Here is a 20,619-nt window from a genome sequence, read left to right on the forward strand (position 1 = left end):
AAAATATTCATCTCGACATCATAGACCCAAAAACCATCTTTGTGCTCTATAGGCTTCAAAATGAAGACAAAGAAAATTGGACTTGACTTGCTCACTTATCTCAGTCTCATGGGTGGGGGGAGAGAGGTGGTTAGTTTTTAAATTTTTTTATTTTTATGTATAGAAAATTTAAAATATATAATTTTATCATTCAAAATAAATTAAATAAATTGGTTTGGAACAGTGGTAAGTGAGTTCAAACCCTTTTAGGTCCCAATTTTTTTCTTTTCCTGTTTTTCCCTCTTTTTTTTCTCCAAACTAAATAAGTGTACTAAACAAAGTGAAAATCTAATGCTATGTTTTCTTTCTACTTTGTCTATTTATACTGATGAATCTGAAAACTTATATTTAAATTGTTAATGAATTTTTATGTCACAAATTTACCTAATGTGAAAATTTAATATTGATTTTTCAAACTAAATAAGTATACTAAACAAAGCAAAAAACTTATGTTAATTTTTCATTTTATTTTGTCTATTTATATTGGTGAATCTGAAAACTTATATTTAAATTGTTAATAAAATTTTATGTTATAAATTTGGGTAATGTGAAAATTTAATGTTAATTTTTCTTTCTATTTTATGTCTATTTATATTAGTGAATCTGAAATTTTATATTTAAATAATTAATAAAATTTTATGTTATAATTTTATTTTATTTTAGAAGTAATTAATTTTTTATTCCGAATTGAATTATAAATCCGGTCTATGATTGTATATGATTACTCTTTAACCACCTCTTATACAAAATTCTAAATCCACCACTACTGAGTTAGGCTCCTTTCTTCTTTTTGTCTTTGGAAAAGTTCCTTTTGTGAGCATTCTTGTTGTAGTGGCCATGGCCACAAGCTCATAGAAGAGGACCTTACAAGCATAAGGAACGTGCACATGCAATACAAAGTTTTGTGGGGTTTTTTTAATAAATTTTTTACCATTGGGGACACAGAAGGGTAGGGTAGAGAGAGGAGAGCTGGAGAGCAAAAGAATAGGAAAAATAAAAAAGAAAAAAAACTTAATGTGCTTAAAATAATTTCATTAAGATGATGTAATTTTGGATAATTAAAGAGAAGGAAAAAGAGAAAAAAAATAAAAATGAAAGCCACTTGGTCATTTTTTGTTTCAAAAATTTTTAATGACATGTCAGTGCTACGATAGTATCATCTAACATGTCAATGTCACGTTTGTGACTCTAACTATCAATTTTTTTGAATATTAGTATTCTAGTAATGAAAATAATTTACACAGTTAAGCACCATGTTCCCATTGACTGCTAAGAGAAATTATCTTCTAACACAAACCAACGATTTGCTGATTCCACCAAGACACTAATAAAACTAATAATCTACAACGCTAGCAAGTTACAACCAATACACAACACAGTAATTTCCATTGCTTATCAGATTTGAAAATTGTAAACGTTTCTGAGCAAGTAGTCCTACTGTGATGATTTGGAGCTATTTCACCTTGTTGGGACTCAATAAGCACTTGCGAAGCTGCAATCTCAAAAGAATCAATCCCCAAACAAAGACCTGATGTGGACTTGACCGAATTTATTATATACCTAAATCAACCTCCAAAACAACGAACTCCTACTTCCAAAAATTTAGTAGCTTCAGCAGCCTGTTGGTTAGTCACAAGGCTCGTAATGGTTTTGAACAATATTTGGGTTGGAGTTTCTACTAAGGGATTCATCACTGCTTTCCTTAGAATCATCATCTTCATCCCCATATGTTACACAGACTAAATTAACGAAATTTTGTTAAATGGGATTAAGTTGAACAAAACGTTATAATACAAAGACCTTCTGTGTATTTCGGCTCACAATATTAGCATGGCCAAGGTATCACTAGGGGTGAGTAAATGGGTGAATTAGGGAATTTGGTTTGTCATACTTAAAGACCAAATAGACCAAACATTTTTAGAAAACCAACCAAACATAAAGAAAGACCAAATTGATCAAACATAGAATTGATTTGCTCATTTTAGTTTTGGACAAATTGATCAAAATTTGTATAAATAATAATTAATTATAAACAATATGTTATAAAAATTAAGATGATAACTAATAAAATTATTAAGTGTAATCATATAATAAAGTCTATTATAAGTTACAATAATGCTTATGGATAAATTAAATATATATAATATATTACTTTATGATGTATATATGAAATTAATGACACAATTTATACGTTATAATACTTTATATCAAAATTTATATAAATAATAGTTAATTATAAATAATATGTCATAAAAACTACATTAATGGATCTCTTCTGCTCCCATATGCCCTCGACTTTAACTATGTCATTTAGACCACATTTTCCCTGTTTTCTCAGTCTCTCGTTTTGCTGTTTCCCATTGGTTTTTCATGTATTGCTATTTCCAAGCCATGACCCATTGGCCTTCTTTGGTGCCCTCTTGCCATAAGTGATATTTGCTCAACTTTCATGTTTTTGTTTTCTTATCAATATATATCTATTTCTTTGGTTGAGTAAAAAACAAATGTAATCATCTAAATGAAATTTATTATAAGTTACAGTAATATTTATGGATAAATTATATATATAATATTTATACAATTATATATACATATATATTCATAACATTTTATATTACGAAATATTATTAAGATGTAATAATTATAACGTATTAATATGTAGGATATTTACTATCATATATTATAATATTAACATATAAATTATATAATTTAAAATATATAACTTGATATTTTGTATTAATACAAATTTATAAATAAATAAATAAAATTAAAATTAATTGCTTTGATTATGTTTTGTATAAGTGCATAAAATAAACTGATATATTTTAAGTATATTATTAATTAAGTATCCCATCAACTCTTCTAAATATATATAAAAATATCATATATATTAGTATATAATATATATATATATAATTAGTTTTATTTTTTGGATGGATTAGTCTAAAAATTTTAAAACCTATAACCGAAAAAAAATAATTAAATCAAATATTTTAGACCAATTGATCTAATGGATCAATTAGACCAAACCATTTTATTCAAATCGAATTCAATTTGGATAAGCAATTGGTCTAGTTTGGTTTTGTTCAGCTCTTAGTATGACTATATATCTCAAACTTACTTCTAAAGTAATTGAATTTATTTTTCTTTTTTTAAAAAAATTAATTTCTATGTAATTACTAATTATCTAAATTGTCCTTCCATGCAAAGAAAGCATTCTCTCAATTATAGACAGAATCCTTAACTTTCTTCACAGGGTAGAGGCTATTTTCTTAATTGCATCTTTAATAAAAAAAATCAACATTTCCAACGTGGCTTAGGATGCTTGACGACCTTTTCCGTATTAGGTTTACACGCTGCGGCACGAAAACTGTTTTTGGGCAATTGACTTGCCAAGCCGCAATATCTTTTTCCTTTTTACAATATTACTTTATTAAAAAAACAACAATGTGTATCTGTTATGTAGCGCAGCAATTGATTTCCCATTGTTGGTTTTTCCTCTGAGTCAGGGCCGACAATTCTAAATTGTAAAGAAAATAGATGAGCCAAATTCCTGTAGAAGATCAAGTCGCCATGACTATGAATAATGACGAAATCGCAGACGCCACGTCCGAAAGCAACCCAGTCGATTCGTGTTCAGATGATTTTGAGTTTTTCACCAAAATCGGATTAACAAAGTTACAAGAACCGTCCCTGGAACATACCATCATCAAAGCAAGCTTTTGCACAGGCATCGGGGATCAATCCGAGTTGGCTAAGAAAATAAATATCGTGGCAATTCATAAGAATTCCCATTCTAGTCGTTCAAGAGAAGCTCGGGCTGATAGTTTTCAGGTTTTCGCTAAAGCGGTGGCTGACAAGTGTGGTGGGGATGCTAATTTGAAGTATGGTTGGTATGGTGCTTCCAGAAATGAGATTTGCGAGATTGTGATGCATGGATTTAGTTGGTGTAACACGGCTGCTGGTAATCGATACAGCATCTCTTTGTCTCCTGCTAAGTTCGCCTTTGACAGGTTAGCTTTTCTAAACTGTTTTCTTAATTGTTTTTATGATGATTTTTATTGATTTGTTACGTTATGTAGATGTTAGTGTTGTATAATTGCTGGGTTCAGACTCGTTTTTGAGAGAATACTTAGAGGAAGCTAAAGCTTCTCTGTTAAGTTTTTTTCCTGAGAAAGCTATAATAAAAACTACCTCAAAAGTTAGGGTTATGTTTTTCTCGTGGCAGGTGCTGCTCCTTTCCAAATATCTTTTTCTTTGATAAATTCATTGTGTTTGGTAGGGGCAAGTAATAGCTATTTAACAATAAACATTTGCATTAACAAGCATTAGAAAGTAGCTTCAATTGTTAGCATTATAATTAGCATTGTCAAATCAAATTCTGGCTTTCGATCTTATAAATTATCAAAACATCAGATTTAATTTCGTTATCATAATTTGTATAAATCAAGTTCTTATCATCTCAAATTTGTTAATGTGAATCTGACTGTTAACATTGTCAAACTATTTTAGGTAAAGTTACTAACATGACTTTGATCAAGTTGATATAGCATTGATCATGCTGATATTGAATTTTTTTGAAGATTTTAAAAACTAGATCAAATTTTAAATTTAGTCATTGTATTCTACTAAAATGTTGAATTTAGTTTTTTTTTACTATAATTTGTATAACTGGAGTCTTTATACTTTCATATTTTGTTAATGTCAATTCAATTGTTAACACCGTCAAACAAGCTTTCTCTATTAAAGTGGTTGATGTTGATGTGGAATTTTTTAGATTATAAATTTTAAAACTGTGATATGGGTGTTTAGATAGCTTTGTTTAATTACTACCTAAAAGGTTAAAAATCCAAACTACACTTTAAATTTTAAAGTAATTAAGATTAGTCCAGTCACAAAGAAAGAAATAAGGGTTTAGAAAAAGCTACTAGTTAACCAAACCAATTAGGATTAAAGAATGTATAGTGAATTGAGAGAGAAATTTCATTGAGATATAAGGAAGGATACATATTGATCGAACAAGTGAGTTTAGCCATTCGTCTCAAGCTCTTCATAACCTTGGTTGCTATGAATATTATAGAACCAAAAGTTTTGTGCTGTAGGAGAGAATTGAAATAAAGGGGAAGAATCGAGAGAGGGAATTTGAAGCAAATTTAAAAAAATTTTGGTTGTATTTGAGAGAGAATTTGAAAAAGGTGGAAGCGAATTAAAACTTGTGTAATGTAGAGAGAATTGAAGTATAGTAGTGTAAGGTGGAATATATATGAAGCTAAGTTTGAAGAGATTCGCACACGCTAGTCTTAGAAATTGCTTTTAATTTTTTAAAATTTTTATTTAGATATTGCTGTTTCTAATCCGATGATTATTTAGAAATTTCAAATTAGTATTGATCAATGTCATGTTAACATTCGTCAACACCATGAGCCTAGTCAAAACAAAGTTTAGAAAATAACTTATATTATTTTTTTAGCTATCAACAATAAAGCAATTAATTGTTGGTGCTAAATTCTCCTCATAATTATGAAAAATCCTCTTCTTTCTTCTTCTCCTTATTTTTGTGTATCTAATGACAAATTTTATATCCCTAAGTACCAAAGTAAAATTTCATTGATTTTCAAGGTGCTACAAGTTGTTCTTTTTTTAAAAAAAAATCAAACTTTCTTAAGTGAAACATGTGCATTGATACATAAGGTTACTAATATATATTTTGCTCTCATGTTGTGCAGTGTGTTGTCTTCGGAGGCTGATGAAAATGGATTGAGGCATGTGCTTTTATGTCGCGTTATATTGGGGAAACAAGAAGTGTTGACTGCCAATTCTAATCAGTTTCATCCAACTTCTCCAGAGTTCGATTCTGGTGTAGATGATCTTTCAGCACCCAGAAAATATATTGTTTGGAGTGTTTACATGAATACTCACATCCTCCCTTCTTATGTCATCAGTATAAAGACCCCTTGCTTAATCGGTAAGTAGCTTAATTTAGATGCAACTTTGCTGATTGTCATAATTAATTTGTTTCTACTTTTATCCCATATCATAACTAGAAGGCTCCCAAGGATTCCTAGAGGCAAATACCATCAAGCCTAATTCAAAATGGGTGAGGTTCCCCACATTGATTTCAATGCTCTCAAGGTTCTTAGAACCTTCACAAATTGCTTCCCTTAACAAGAACTACAGTGATTTTCGAGTAGGTGTATTTATATTCTTATCTCTAAACTCCATATAAACTTTGGTGTTATGTCATGTTCAACATATTTCACTTTTGGCTCTCATCTTTAGATATTTTCCATACATTTCATTTTTGCAGGAAAAAAAGATTACAAGGAAGCAACTTATAGAAAGGATGAAAGAAATAGCTGGTCACCAGGCCGTAGCGGCAATAGTCGACCTGTTCGCAAAAAAGGTGCAGTTTTATTCAACTTTATTATTATCTAGTATTATTTTACTTTTCTCCCTTTTCTCCTCCCATAGTTTTTGCTCCATGACCAGTAAATTTATATATTTAGTTCAATTATGGTGTATCATGTATTCTTACTTTCTGCGTCAACAACTTGCCCTGCAAGATTGGATTATTGCAAAGAAATGGCATTTTAGCTCGTTGACTTTGAGAACCTCTCCATAATAATAGCATACCCCAATTTGAAATGAGCAGACAGTTCCCGCCACTTGCTAGTTCTTGTCTCTTTTCGAGCATTGATGTCAGACTATAGGTGGGTCTAAAGGCTAAGCCTTTGACAACTTTCACTTCAATTGTTTATGGTATGAAATAGGGTTCACTTCTTTGCTAAGAATATGGCTAGTTTTTGTCATATTAAATTACTCTCTCTTTTATTTTTTAGAAGTCGCTTTTAAGGGGTCAGAGTTTAAACTTTCAACTTTCAATCCATAACTTCCTCAACAAGAGCACGTGGGTTGGTTTCTTCAGCACAATTTTCCTTTGCTGGATGGAGATAACTCCCATCTATAATGATTCTTGCACAATAATTCTTTTCTGTTTCAAGATGGATTCAGTTTTCTGGTTTTAGTTCGATCTTAGATTCATCAAGTTCAAGCTGTTAATTAATCAGGTCTTACTGTGCAGGAGAATGAAGGTAGCAGCAGCAGCAGCAGCAAAGGCGAAGCAGGAGCTGCAAAAGGCCGTTGATGCAGAGATTGGAGGTCTTTAGCCTTGGAATGGAAATCGAATGAAGTACTATGAATTTTTTTTTTTTAAAATGATGTTTCATTCATTCCAGAGAAAGGATTATCCAAATACAAGCATTTTAAGTTCTAAAACTAATGGGGTATCAGTCCTTAACCTCCTTCCCATCCCTGCCATGATATATAAAAATTCTCTTTCTTTGCCCATTTACAATTGGCCCTTAAATACCTACACATATCAAAATTAGCACTTCCTACAAATATTATTAAGACTGGAAAGCATAGCCAGCATGCCCGTTTCCTTCTCTTGCTAACTCTATCAACAATTTGAAACAACACGAACTCACAAAACGCTAAAAAGGCTTCATTGCCTTCACTGCAACTGTCAAATCCGCTTTGAAACAGTATTCCAGACCCCCTCGCAATCTCTATATCACCGTCTGCACACAAGAATCAAGGGGCTGCACATAAAGACAGAAAACACAAAACCAAATGTTCCCATAATCAACGGCCTTCACAAAGTCAATAAGGAAAAACTTGCAGCAAACCATTAATTCTATGAACTCCAATTTGGCCATCTCATTGCCAAACCTCGGAGTGTTGTGTACCCCAATTTGGGACCTCTGAGTGTGGTGTACCTGCCACTAGAGACCTATAAAGCCATCAAAGATAATTTATTTCCTATAAAGCCATATGGACCACAAGATTATCAAATAAGACATCCTCCACACCTTCCTCCTAGCAATATCGACGGGGTAAGGATTTCAGTTAAGAAGAATGAAGTAGCTTCCCCCGATAGCAGTGGCAAAGCCAAGGTTTTAAGTTTGACGGAATAAAAATAAAAAATTTAATATTTGAGAAGATGAAAATATAAATTTTTTTTTAAAAAAGTAAAATTTTAAAATAAAGTAAAAAAATGCATATAAATTTTTGAAATTTTACGGGACGGGGCCTTTCTAGCGTCCCTCCCTCCGCCTCTGCCTAGTAGTGATGTCCCATTCCGCCAACTATAAACACCATAACTCCGATACAGCTCTACATCTAAAGAATAAGGGATTAGCAGATTCCATGTCCTTGTTGAACGAAATGCACACAAACATCTCCCTTTGTAGTAAATTTTTCTTGAGAAGCTGTTTTTTTAACCACTGTTCTTCCTTTTATTACCTTTAAACAAAAACTTTTATTTTAAAAAGACATCAACGCATTTGATTCATTAATAAATATATGATTCTTTATCTAAAGGATAAGATTATTATCCACTTGAAATGCTTTGTCAAATCAGTGTATTTTCCAAATTCCTATCAATTTAAATATAATTAAGGTAATATGAAATTGATTGATTCATTCTCAACCATCACTAAGTTATAATTTATAATTTTTTTTAATTCTAATATAAAAGAGTTGAAAATTTGGCAATTGGAATTGTTTTATCAAACATTTAACGGAAGCATATTGACGTATGAACTTGATCGTGAAGCTCATCGTTTTGTTATCAACAAGTGAAAACTCTTAAGTTAGCAAATATCATTGGCTTTTAGCATGAACAAAGGAGCCGCCGGCTTTAACCAATTATATCTCCTAGGCTTTTATTGTGGGAAAGGGCTACCCCACCACGTCCAAGCAGTCAGCTTTGTATGAACAGAGAGACGCTTGGTAACTATGACCAGACCAAGGACAGAGCGCATTTTGTGATCATCGATCGTTACAATAAAACCCTAGTCATCTTAATTACGGAGTTGTCCCCCATTTTGCTTTTAAATGGCCCACTTCTATTCCCAAGCCGCTAAATATGCAACTCATCCCATTAATATTAATATGTTTACATTAATTGTAATATGACAAGTATCATTTTTTGATTTTTCATTCTCCATATCTGCATCATCTCAGCACCCAGTGATTATAGAATAATAAATAATATTTTAATTAATATCAATAATTAATCAACCATTAATTATAAAAAAAAAAAAATTATTTGATTTTTTTTTTTTTTGATAGTTCAAGAGTTTTTCAATCAGACTCCTGAAATTGTTTCATAAAATGACGAGACCAAAAAATTAATCCGGAAAGTGTGGTTAAGGGTTGACATGTGTATCAGGATGAAAATTCAATCAAAAGTGCATGAACAAGCCAACATAGCAGGCTGTATGGCAAGCTGATGTGGAAGGCAGAAAGTCTGTCCATGCAATTATGCCCGTTTCTCCGTGAATTACGACTTCTAGAGAATTAGGCTGCCCGCGCGATTATGGGATAATTTTTTCAAAATCAAATCCGTGGGATTAAGACTCATTCACCCACATTTGGGGTGGTGAGTTAGATTTTATCCCACGACGGACGGGAACAATCTCTTTCAGACTAAACCGATTTAAGCTAAAATACTTGTTTGGCCCAATCCAAGTCTACCGCATCCTTTTTCCTAGGGTGGGCTGTGTTGTATGTGTAGTAGTGGTATTAATTATCCCAGGGACGACCGTGAAAGGCAAATATCTGCCAAGAGGCAAGAGCTAGGCTGCAAGCTGGCATCAAAGTTGAGAATGGTGACATTCAAAAATGGTTAAGGAATGTTTCCAGGAGCAACTGCGGCTATATAGTTCCAGGTCAAGCGAAAGGAGGCCTTGGGTTTCATATTATTCTGTACAATCGTTTTCTTGATTAGGTCCCATGATTAGACCCACATTCAGCGGAAGGAATATGATGGAAACCCTTATAAACAGACAAAACATAACAAAACAAAAAAGGGGAAAGAAAGGGGAACATGCATTGGCTTCAACTCAATCACTTGAAAATTGAACTTGTTCGAGACAGCAAGCGGAAAATCGCGTGGGCTTTTTTGTTCCGATGGAACCAATGGGGTTGAAAGTCAACGTTTGTGCCAATAAGAGCCTAACTCGACACGGACCAACAAGTTGCTAGGACGTTTAGCATTTGCCTCTTATTAAGCAGTACCAACACATTGTCCTACTTGTCGACCTTGTAAATGTCTTACAGCTCCATCATCGAAACTTCCCAATAGACCTCGTCAATGATGTTTTCTTTATTTATTTTGTTCTCACGACCGCTTCGGACATTATTATCTCCTTAATGCCCAAGCTACCTTATCCTATCCGGAACCCAACATGCGCCTTTAAATATCCAACTATTGTTTGAAGATTGTCGTCACCTCAAACCTCAGCTACTTGGATGACGTTTCATATTTTAAGATTTTTGAAAGAAATTTAAGTAAAAAAATCATACACTAATCAATAAACTAAATATTTGAATAAGTAAAATATTCATTCTCATCAACAAAAAAGTTTTCCAATATATACAAAGTAAAACATCTATATGAAAAAGACAAATAAAAATTTTTTATTAAAAATTTATATAATCATGTTAAAAAATTTCAAAAGAATTTACAAATGCATCACCGTTGAATATATGTATGTGGTCAAGAATTGAATATGAACGTTACTTGATGTGTAAGGATTCTTTCTACTACTCAAGAGTAGTTGAAATCTCCACTGATTTTATTTTATTTTTCTTATTTTAATATACTATATATTGTCAGTTAAAAATGTATATGATTATATATACATCTTGTCAAATAATAATTTTTTAATACTTTCTTAATCAATATGTGAACTAATGTCTCTAAAAACTTATTTAATAGGATTTATATATATAGTTGGGAATGATAAAAATAATAACATATTAATAGTTACATAGTACTTATAATCAGTGAAGGAAGCAAAAAGCAAGAAAACATGTTACATTGTATAGATGAAGCAAAGATTGGTATTGCAATCAATTCCAAATATTGATTGCAAATTTTTATTTAATGAGGAGAGTAAGCCCCCCCCCCCCCAGTCCCCTCTCCATCCCCCAAATTAAAAAATTGGTTTGGCCAACTGACTACCCTTGTTCCCCAAAGCGGGCAGCATGGCGGTAACCCCATTGCATCAGCCGTGATGCATCTACCCACCAAACGATGGAGTATTTTTGTTTAACCAGATGTGCAGCTATACCATATAACCATTAAACCATATACCATTTTTGACCTTGGACTTTCCAAATCTGATCATTGGTCAATGTAACCTGCGGGTGACACCCAGTCAACCTCAAACACATTCATCCTTCCAGAACCCCCCGCCTTGCATCCGGCGAGCTATTTGAACACGTGTTACGTGCCCATCAAGCATCCTCACCCTTTCGCCTTCCTGAGAATTTTCTTTAATTTTATTTTTCCATTCCCTTCCATCCCATTTGCATTATCGCCTACGTGTTAAAATTAGTATAATATTTCCGCGTTCATATTATTAAAAATAAAAAAAATTAAAAAGTGTTGGAAGTTTCCATCGTCCCTACAGCCAACCACCCCTATTAAAACCCGACAAAATCAACCACGTCCTTGTATTATTTCTCTATCGGGCGCAAAGATATTGAAAGGTTTGATTTCAGGTTCTTGTTTTCTTTACGATGCAAGTCATGAGTTCTTCTCTGTCTTTGTCTCCAAGCTTCAATAAGTATTCTGGAACCGGGTTTTCAGACATCGCCAGCAAGTTTACCCATGATTTTGGAGTTAAATTACAGCTCACAACCGAGAAGCCTAATAAGGAACAAGAGGAGACACCAAGCAATCAGCCGGAAATGGAAGAGGAACAGGAAATCGAAGAGGAGGAGGAAGACGAAGAGTTTTCATTTGTTTGTTTAAATCCCGGTGGATCCCCGATTTCTGCCGACGACGTTTTCCAAAACGGTCAGATCCGTCCGGCTTTTCCGCTCTTTAACCCAGATCTTCTCTTGGCCGACGAATATGGCTCTGTTTTGAAGTCTGAAGACGCTGACGTCTCTCTACGGCCTCCGTTGAGGAAGCTTTTCGTGGAAGATTCACCGGACACGACGTCGTCGAGCTCGTCGCAACCGGAGGGACCGTACTGCGAGTGGAGGAGAGATGGAAAAACTGTGGAGGAAACCTCACCGGACACGTGTAAGAAGAGCAACTCCACAGGGTTTTCCAAGCTTTGGAGGTTCCGAGATTTGATGCTTCGAAGTAGTAGTGACGGCAAAGACGCGTTCGTCTTCTTAAACCATCCTCCTCCGTCGTCAGTAAAAACTGAGAAGAAAAACGAAAAAGAAGAGAAGAACGCGAAGCTGAAAGTAACAGGAGAGAAACCAAAGGTGAAGAAGGAGAAGACTAATAAAACGACGTCGCTGTCTGCTCACGAAAAGCTTTACGTTAAAAACAGAGCCATGAGGGAAGGGGATAAACGGCGATCGTATTTGCCGTATAGACAGGTCGGCTTTTTCACTAACGTCAATGGCCTAAGCAGAAACGTTCATCCATTCTAGGTATTTAATTAATTTTTTTTAAAAAAAATCCTTTTATTAGTACTAATTTTTAATTTAATTAATTTTTTTTTTTTTGTAAATCTTGGGAGTAGAGTGAGTGAGTTTTGTTGGGGATATGGAAGGTTTATGACATTATAAATCAAGATTTCTTTCTTGATAATGTTATTCTGATTTGTTTATATAATATTTATGAGAGCAGTCCAATAATATAAATGTTTATTGGGCTCAGATAACTTATTATCCATTTTTTTACTCTGATAATTAATTATCGTGTAAAACAATGAATCCCCAACGTGTTCAATGATTAGTATGACAGTTAATTATCTTCATAATAACGAGATTAATAACATCTTAATCATATTTAGTAAAAGCTTACTTGCATTAAACAAAAAGGAATAGAAAAGGGTCTGTCGCCAGTGTTGCAAAAGGTGAAATGACAATTTTAGGAGCACAAACTCTTTAATTTTCCCTCAACAAAGTAATAAGGAAGACTTAATCCTCCCCAAAACATGCGTAAACTAATTCCTGCAATTAGAGAAGTTTCCAGGGAGTCGGAGTTTCTAAAGCTAAAGGCTTGGATTTGAGAGCATATTCTAATTCGTTTTCAGCCGGAGACACCCTTGCCACTTTCACAAGATGAACGAACGTGTAAAGAAATTTCACAGACCAAAAAATAAAGGAAAAACTTGGATGCTCGCAAAAGAGGTTGGATCTGACAGCGCCATTTCTTTTTGGTTCACAGGAAAGTGGGGTTCACTACTTGCCAAAGCTAGCAGAATTATACAACCGGCCAATTTCACAAAGGGACCATCCGTCCTTTAGCTGACCCTTTTTAGTTGTAGGCTGAGGCAGTGGACCACATCTGGTTGGGTTCCTGGAAGGATTCCCCAGTCTCACATGAACCCTTCATTGTTTTTCCAGCTCTACCCACATTTTCATAAGCAATTTGTTTGGGTCAGAATTTTCCATGTCCTATAGAGTAATTAGAGTTTGCGGCCTTTTGGTATGAATTATAAGATCATATTAAGAAGAAAAGTAAAGGACAAGGAATAAGTTCTTGTCGGCGTGTATATATATATTTAAATGGAATCAGAACTCAGAAATCAACTTTCTGTATTCAAAAGCAACCACTATTAATGAACCAGCGACCGACAACCTAATGGAGTAACTACAATGCACGTGAAAGAAACAAAATGATTTGGCCCCCCCTTGGCAGTACATGTTCATCCAAACATTTATGAACGTTATTTGCAATGTGTGAAACCCAGCGTTTAGTCCAAACAATGTATTTCTTCGCATTAACAAATCCAATAAGGAAGAGTTTACGCAAACAATAATCATCTAAGAAAGCATACTGATCTGCAAAGTAACTGATGCAGGATGAAAATAGGCTAATTGAGAGATTATCTAAAGACTTGATTGTATATTTTATGGGTTTAACTGTGATTTTCACATTTATATAAGTTATTTCATATTTTACTTATTTTTCCTTAGTATTAGGGCTTTAAAATTATATATGGTATTTTGCATTTTAGGTTTAATTATAAATACCTAGGTTATTTTATTCTAATTATATATTTGGTATTTTTCTCCCCCTTATTGATTCTTGCCGGTTGTCTCCCTTTGTTCTTCCATTTCTCTCCCGATTTCCTCTGTTCCTCTCTATTGGCTTATATCCATTTCTGATTTTCCCTCTTAAATTTTTGTTTTCTATTCCTTTCCCCTACTTGTTTCACATCAATAACGCTCTGGTTTAGGGGACCATATTCGAATTGCCAATGTCAGGAACTCTCTCAAGTCTTGAGATATTACAGATTTCATATTATATGCAAGCAATGGCAGTTGGTGTCCTCTAGAAACTGGAAAGGCCAGGCAGAGAAAGGGAACCAAGAATGAGGAAGTAGGTTGCCCTTGGACAAGGGTAGAGCCAAGAATTTCTCAGCGAGGGGATCAAAGCAACACATAATGAAACCCTATGTCTAAATAAGTAAAATTTTACTATCTTTATTCCAAAACTGAATTAAGTTCGATCAATTACTAATAACCAATGACTAATGTATAACATGAAGATAGTCGCCCCTTCTATCTCTAAAAAGGAGGTCAAGGGTTCAACTTTGTCCTCTCCTAACAATTAAAAAATCTTATAACAATACATATTTTTCATTTCTCCAACTAAATTCAAAAAAAGGTATTAATATTTGTTCTTTTCCTTAATCAATACATATGGATTACAAAGATAGATAATATGTAAAACAAAAAGATATGAGTATAAAAAGTAAAAAACAAATGTTTTGGCAAGTAAGATAAGGTTGATCATATTAGAATCACATAAAAGAATTTTCCTATCATAATTGATCATGTCAATTATAAAAGTGATTTTAGGTTATAAGAAAACAAGTTTCACATGGACATATGGTATATAGTTCTTATCTCCTTACAGGAGACTTCAAAATCATTTTGGGGGCACGGGAGAGGTTATGACCTCCCAATCTCATCACAGCAACTGGAAGACTTTGATATTAGTACAAAATAACCAAATTCTAAACAAAATGAAATGCATGCATATCAAATGAAACTGTAATTAATTAAAACACATTATAGGTGCAACCTCATCATTATTACAGCTATACATGAAGCAATATGCACACTTATTTAAAGAAACACTGTTTTTACTTAGCGTTCTTTTATCAGCCAAATTCTGTTATGTGGCATGCAGGTTGCACCCATTTAATTGTGGACATTAACATAATTCAGCGCAGGTCAAAGATCTCAAACCTTAGATTTGAATTTTTGTAGACATGAGTGCAATGTTCGTAAATGGAGCTCCCGTTTTCTGTTTCTTTGTGAGAATGAAATTGAAATCCTTTCTCCTGGCATTCTTTGAGTACACTCATTCCACTGGGGTCAGAAATCCGGAATATCCCATAACTCCTGGGAAAAATCAATAAGGAAAGCTCAATGCAATTAACTTGATCATGATTTAATGCGCTTGGAGAACTTTATGCTGATACTTCTTATTGATGTGTACACAGAGCAGGTCTTACGTATTTTCACTTAAAATAATCAGAATATTCAAGTTTTTCTTACAGAGGATTTATACCATTAGAGCTTGCCTGTTGAGGCAGTCTCACCTAGCATGTGGTTTTAAATTCCTTGCCATCTAAAACATATACAATTCATTTGTGTGAGAGTGTAACTTGAGAGCTATGCATTTCAAGACAAACTCAGATGAAGCAAAGTCAAAATTGTTCACAGACCTTTCTGCTTTTACTAGCTAAAATTATAGTTTACTACTTTTACTACTTTTATTTCAAAGAACAGCGAATTCAACAGATTTGTGAGAAGTGGCCCAAATAAATATTGTAACAAAAGGTAGATACAAATCCATGTTTATATTAAAGGCACATCAGTGTCAAATATAAAGGCAGTCAGAATGCGGGATGATTTGGCCTTCTGAACAAATAAGGAAATAAAGAGAAAAAAAACACTAATGATGGCAACGGTAGGGAGTGATATTGAAACCTTGCATAGGCAAATGCAAAGCCATCTATACTAGAGGTGAAGAAAAAAAATAATTTATCAGCAATATGAAAAACAAAAGTATAGCACTAAATATAAAGAAAGTGGATGAAAGATAAACCCAAATATGCAGATGAAGGCATTATCTGTATTGTCTATAACTTGCACAAACAATTTCATAATCCAAGTTGTCAACAATCGAATCAATGTGTATGAGTAGCAGACCTTGAGTTATCGGTAGGAGCCATAACAATGGCAAAAGCCTCAGGCACCATTACCTGAAAATAATTTAAGGAGAAAGCTAATATTGTGGCAATATATCCAATAGCCGACAAGGGAAACAACTACCATAAGAACTGCACTTTATATGTAACTTCCATCTAGAAATTATTACTTTTGTTTCCTAAAAGATTGCTGCTCAAAATATCAGAATATGATACATAGGTTAAACATGTAAGATTAGAAAGTTATCCAGAAATAAAATCTAGGATGATCTAGACCAATTCTTTGAGCAATAATTGAGGCGCATAAAAGATTAACTCAATTACCTGATATGAGTACTGAGTATGGAGATCTATTGATGACATGAAACAACTCTGAGAAGGGTGTGTCTGAAAGTAAATAAGAAATGTAGTACTGAGGTCAGCTTGAGCGCATAGGGGGACTTGCATCTTGAGATATTACCTTTTTCTTGTATAATCTACAGAGGAAAGAAACAGAGATCTAAAAGAAAATAATGAAAGAAAGAAATGGACATACATGTATCCATCCCAATGGATAAAGCGACCGTTCATTTTGTATGGCAAAAATTTCCTCCTCATTTTTAGCCTGACACTATCATTCATTACTGACAAGTTAAGAACTGGAAGCGCTGAGCATAAACCAAAGTTAAATATTAAGCCAATTAAGGTGTGAAAAGGTACTGCACACTTACAGAATTTGAAGTTGATTCCTGTTTAGGTATTATGAGAGTGGTTACATAGAATGTCCCCCTTTCCTGTTTCATTAAGGTAAAGGAAATGGATGAGTTGAAATAAAAATTCTGGAAATTAATTGACCACAGAAGTAAAAGTTCAGGAGAAATGGCCTCAAAGTCCACAACAATAATTGCCAACATTAATAACATGATGCAGATTTTAACAGTAGAAATTTTTGCAGCCAAAAACATACAGGCAAATTAGCTCTCACTCAAATACAATGAAAAACTCACGTATGACAAGAATGAATTAGAGACCAGCTATAATGTTTGAGAAACTAGCAAACATTAGTTGAATGTAGGAATGACTTGGTAAGCTCCATTGATAGAAAATTTACCAAGACTGTGCTTAGGTTGGTCATAGGTTGATAGTAATTTTTATCAGAATATGCAAACTTACAAGCATGCTAGATTTCACTGAGTTTTAAACAGGAAAGAGAACAAGGCTATTTCTAATTCCCACGTACTTTGAGCTAACATAACAGCAGGAAAATAAAACAACTAACAGTGACTTTCATACCTAACAAAAGTTTCATAGTACCATTTACCATGTTATGCTTCTACCAACTTCCAATTTTTTCATGAAATAGGCGTAGGCAATTTTATCATGCATTACACAAATGTGGGGGGAGAAGGGCCATCCATAGGATTGCTTACAATGTACATGGACTCAATTTCCAATTGTAACCATACATATGAAGCATACATGTAATAGCCCAAGAAAAGTGATTAGATAAGCGAGCTAATATTTAATATTAAGGTCTTTTGTAGGCCAAGGACACCAGAGGACACTGAAAGGTATAGAAGCATTTGTTAAAGCATGAACCTTACAAGAAAAGAACCAATTATACCAACATTAGGCAGTTTATGATGCTATTACATATCAACAACATAAAACAATGCGACTGTTAAAGAAACCATGAATCTTACAAGAAAAGCACCGAGAACACCACAGGTTTCCAGATCCTTCTTTGTGTTGTCCTTAGCTAGTTCAAGAAAGTCCTCCATTAATTGAGCTGACTGAGAAGACATATTACAACCCTTATCAGCTACTATGACATTTCAAGAAAAATATACAAACTCCAAATGAATTAATTTTCTTGAAGGTGTGAGAAATGCCAAAAGGAAAGGAGAGGCAAGCTTTAAAGTACAGGTTAAGACTCACAAAATTATACCTTATTTTCTTTTTTTCTTTTTTTTTGGGTGGGGGGTGGTGGGGGGTAAAGTTGGTAAAACCTTAAAAGAGGGTTCTACAGGAAAGACAATCAAAAGTGTATAATTTAAGGGTTATTACTATATGCACATTCTGCAGCACCCTAGAAGCCTCTGACTCATTGTATGGCTGCTGGTCTGAATCAATTACACGTGAAACATGTGAAGTTTGAGATGCATTCTCAGTGAAAGAGAGTATCGTAGAAGGAAAAGACAGAGTAACAGCATGAACTTTGATGAGCTTGCATGCGGTGGTTGTCTGATCTGGGACTGCACAAAGAGATTCCTGTCCTGAGCAACTTCTCACAAAATCCAGTTCAGAACAAGATTCCAATCCAATATTTTCCTCTATGACTATCCTTGAGCTGTAAACAAGCCAAACAAATTACAAAATTTTCATATTGCTCAATTAAGTAAAAGAAATCTGAATGGCAAAGGTAACTTTGAAAGCATACCAGATTTATGGAAGTTAAAAAAATTATACCTTTGCCATTTTGTTTGAGCTATGCCACAGCTTCTATCCTGCATAGTAAAGTCAAAAAAATCACCCTTTTACATTTTAACTACAATTTGACATGCAGAACAATTTATTCTGATAATCTTACACTTGTTAGTCTCTAGTTCCCATCCCAACTACAAAGTAGAGACACTTGATTAGAATGCTCACATAATTGATGAAGGAAGCTTGTGAAGTTCTTTTCTCTATAAGAAAAGGCTTCCCCTTCGCAAGTATATCAAAAAAAGAACTGGAGAAAGCCCAGTGATGAAATAATGTTTAAACATTCTTTTGTTCCAATTGGGTACATAAATTACTAAATACCAAAAGTAATTAAGTTTCCTTAGGTTGTTGAGACCTCCCAGAAGAAAGGCAGATAATGCAAATAACATTGTAACAAAATAACATGTCTATAAACTTTTTTATGTAACTTTATTAACAATCTTCAGACATTCCTGCCAGTTACAAGCATTATTCAATCACTATTATTATTCTTTGCCAAGTTATGATTTTAAAACTGAAGCAGCATCTCCGTTAGATAACACAAGTAGCATTTGTTGAAAGCTACTGCATAGGACTTTGTAGAATGTACTTTCCTCTCACTTACGTTTAAAGGGACATAAATTTTTTGAGATCTTGAATCTTGGACAGCTAGTGGTTTCAAATTTCCCTTCCATCAACAAATTGGTACATCTGAGAGACTAAAATAAAATAATTTTAACTTTTACATTCCTGATTATTAACATAATTTTTTTCCAATATTCAGATATGTATAGAGAGCCAGTAATTTGCTGAACACAGTTTTATGAGAAAGACAACCTAAACCACCATTTTAATTTCCCATATCAAGCAAAAGAACTAAAATCATTGGGTTTCATACACTCTTCCAATCTTAAATATCATTTCCTAGCACCACTTTAGTTTTCACCTTTGGCCAAGCAATGTCATTTCCTAGAACACCAATTCTTTCCTTTCCCATTATAAGCCAATTAATAACATTAGAAATTAGAACACCAAATCCTCATGTTGGGATTCTTTACATCGCTTCTGCGAAGCCCTTTGCTTATCAAATGGGTTAAAAAAAACCAGAACTTCGAGCAATCAGCAAATAAATCATCAAACACTTCATTTAGTTGTTAGTTTTGCTATATGCCTTTGGCTTTTAGAAACAAAAATCAAAATGCGGGTTCAGTTAGAAAGCAAAAAGAAAAGAAAAACAAACAAAAACAAATTACTTACAAACAGAAAAATGCAGAGCCATCATAATCTTACCTTTAACTATTTATTTATTTATATAGCAAAACTGTAAGGAAGTACAAAATCAAATAGCTAAAAAACAACACAAACTTTCTCCTTTGGTTGATAATTCCACCAACAAAAATTAAACCATCCACTTTTAAAAAATGACAAAAAAAAATATCTTTGAAGAGACGAAAGCCAAATTAAAGAGCAATACAGTCTCCATCGATTAAAAGAAGAAAGGAAAACAAAATATTGAAACTCAAGAGAGAATTAAGAATTTAAAACGTAAGAAATAACTCGATCACCGGTGTCAAAGAAGAAGAATTAAGATAATTCAGTCTTATTCAAGAGAAGCTGATGCAGACAAATTCATAACAGAAAAACCAGAACTTTCGAAAGCGAGGTTTAGAAATCTTTGTACCTGCAGATGTCTGTTGTTTGTCAGCTGAGAAAATCCTCGCCTGTCATCTGACATGCTCTTTTAGCTTCTCAATCAAACAGAAAATTTACAAAAGCAAAAAAAAAAAAATCGAGGTTTAATATTTTAAGAATGTTAAGCACACTATTTCATGTCCCTCAATGTTAGCTTTCCTTTCCTTTTTATTTTTTTTTTTCAATTGTTAAAAATACTTTTGGGTTTTTACGATTATGCCATGGGGCTTTCGGTAAG

General features: G+C 33.5%; 3 protein-coding genes across 17 annotated transcripts; 2 read left to right on the forward strand and 1 right to left on the reverse strand.

Annotated features, from left to right (window-relative positions):
* Window positions 1-3,500: 3,500 nt before the first annotated feature.
* On the forward strand, window positions 3,501-7,393 carry LOC110423281 (putative inactive poly [ADP-ribose] polymerase SRO2). Of its 14 annotated transcripts, XR_002445815.2 has the most exons (7): window positions 3,501-4,052; window positions 5,766-6,004; window positions 6,084-6,226; window positions 6,347-6,442; window positions 6,692-6,749; window positions 6,879-6,950; window positions 7,121-7,186. XR_002445815.2 is itself a non-coding variant. In XM_021437456.2 (6 exons), exons 1-6 carry the CDS (start codon window positions 3,580-3,582, stop codon window positions 7,181-7,183), a joined length of 1,086 nt encoding a protein of 361 aa, XP_021293131.1. In that variant the 5' UTR covers window positions 3,501-3,579; the 3' UTR covers window positions 7,184-7,393. The 14 variants fall into 14 exon arrangements, 10 of the variants coding, with proteins under 10 accessions (XP_021293131.1, XP_021293129.1, XP_021293133.1 ...); XR_002445817.2 differs by lacking the exon at window positions 6,084-6,226 and having other exon boundaries at window positions 6,879-6,946; window positions 7,121-7,190; XR_002445816.2 differs by lacking the exon at window positions 6,084-6,226.
* A 4,053-nt stretch (window positions 7,394-11,446) lies between these two features.
* LOC110423075 (DNA ligase-like protein, putative (DUF1645)) lies at window positions 11,447-12,737 on the forward strand. The gene has a single exon (XM_021437190.2). It carries the CDS (start codon window positions 11,632-11,634, stop codon window positions 12,502-12,504), a length of 873 nt encoding a protein of 290 aa, XP_021292865.1. The 5' UTR covers window positions 11,447-11,631; the 3' UTR covers window positions 12,505-12,737.
* Window positions 12,738-15,063: 2,326 nt separating this feature from the next.
* Window positions 15,064-20,573, reverse strand: AMSH2 (associated molecule with the SH3 domain of STAM 2). 2 transcript variants are annotated; one of them, XM_021437188.2, is made up of 9 exons: window positions 20,371-20,573; window positions 18,696-18,733; window positions 18,294-18,576; window positions 17,930-18,019; window positions 16,958-17,020; window positions 16,783-16,851; window positions 16,572-16,634; window positions 16,249-16,301; window positions 15,064-15,435 (listed from the first exon to the last, which is right to left on the reverse strand). In XM_021437188.2, exons 1-9 carry the CDS (start codon window positions 20,422-20,424, stop codon window positions 15,255-15,257), a joined length of 894 nt encoding a protein of 297 aa, XP_021292863.1. In that variant the 5' UTR covers window positions 20,425-20,573; the 3' UTR covers window positions 15,064-15,254. The 2 variants fall into 2 exon arrangements, with proteins under 2 accessions (XP_021292863.1, XP_021292862.1); XM_021437187.2 differs by having other exon boundaries at window positions 16,783-16,857; window positions 20,371-20,555.
* Between the last annotated feature and the right edge of the window lie 46 nt (window positions 20,574-20,619).

This window comes from Theobroma umbraticum, unplaced genomic scaffold, assembly GCF_002168275.2.
Source record: "Theobroma umbraticum cultivar Fairchild unplaced genomic scaffold, ASM216827v3 scaffold_20.0, whole genome shotgun sequence".
NCBI lineage: Eukaryota > Viridiplantae > Streptophyta > Magnoliopsida > Malvales > Malvaceae > Theobroma > Theobroma umbraticum.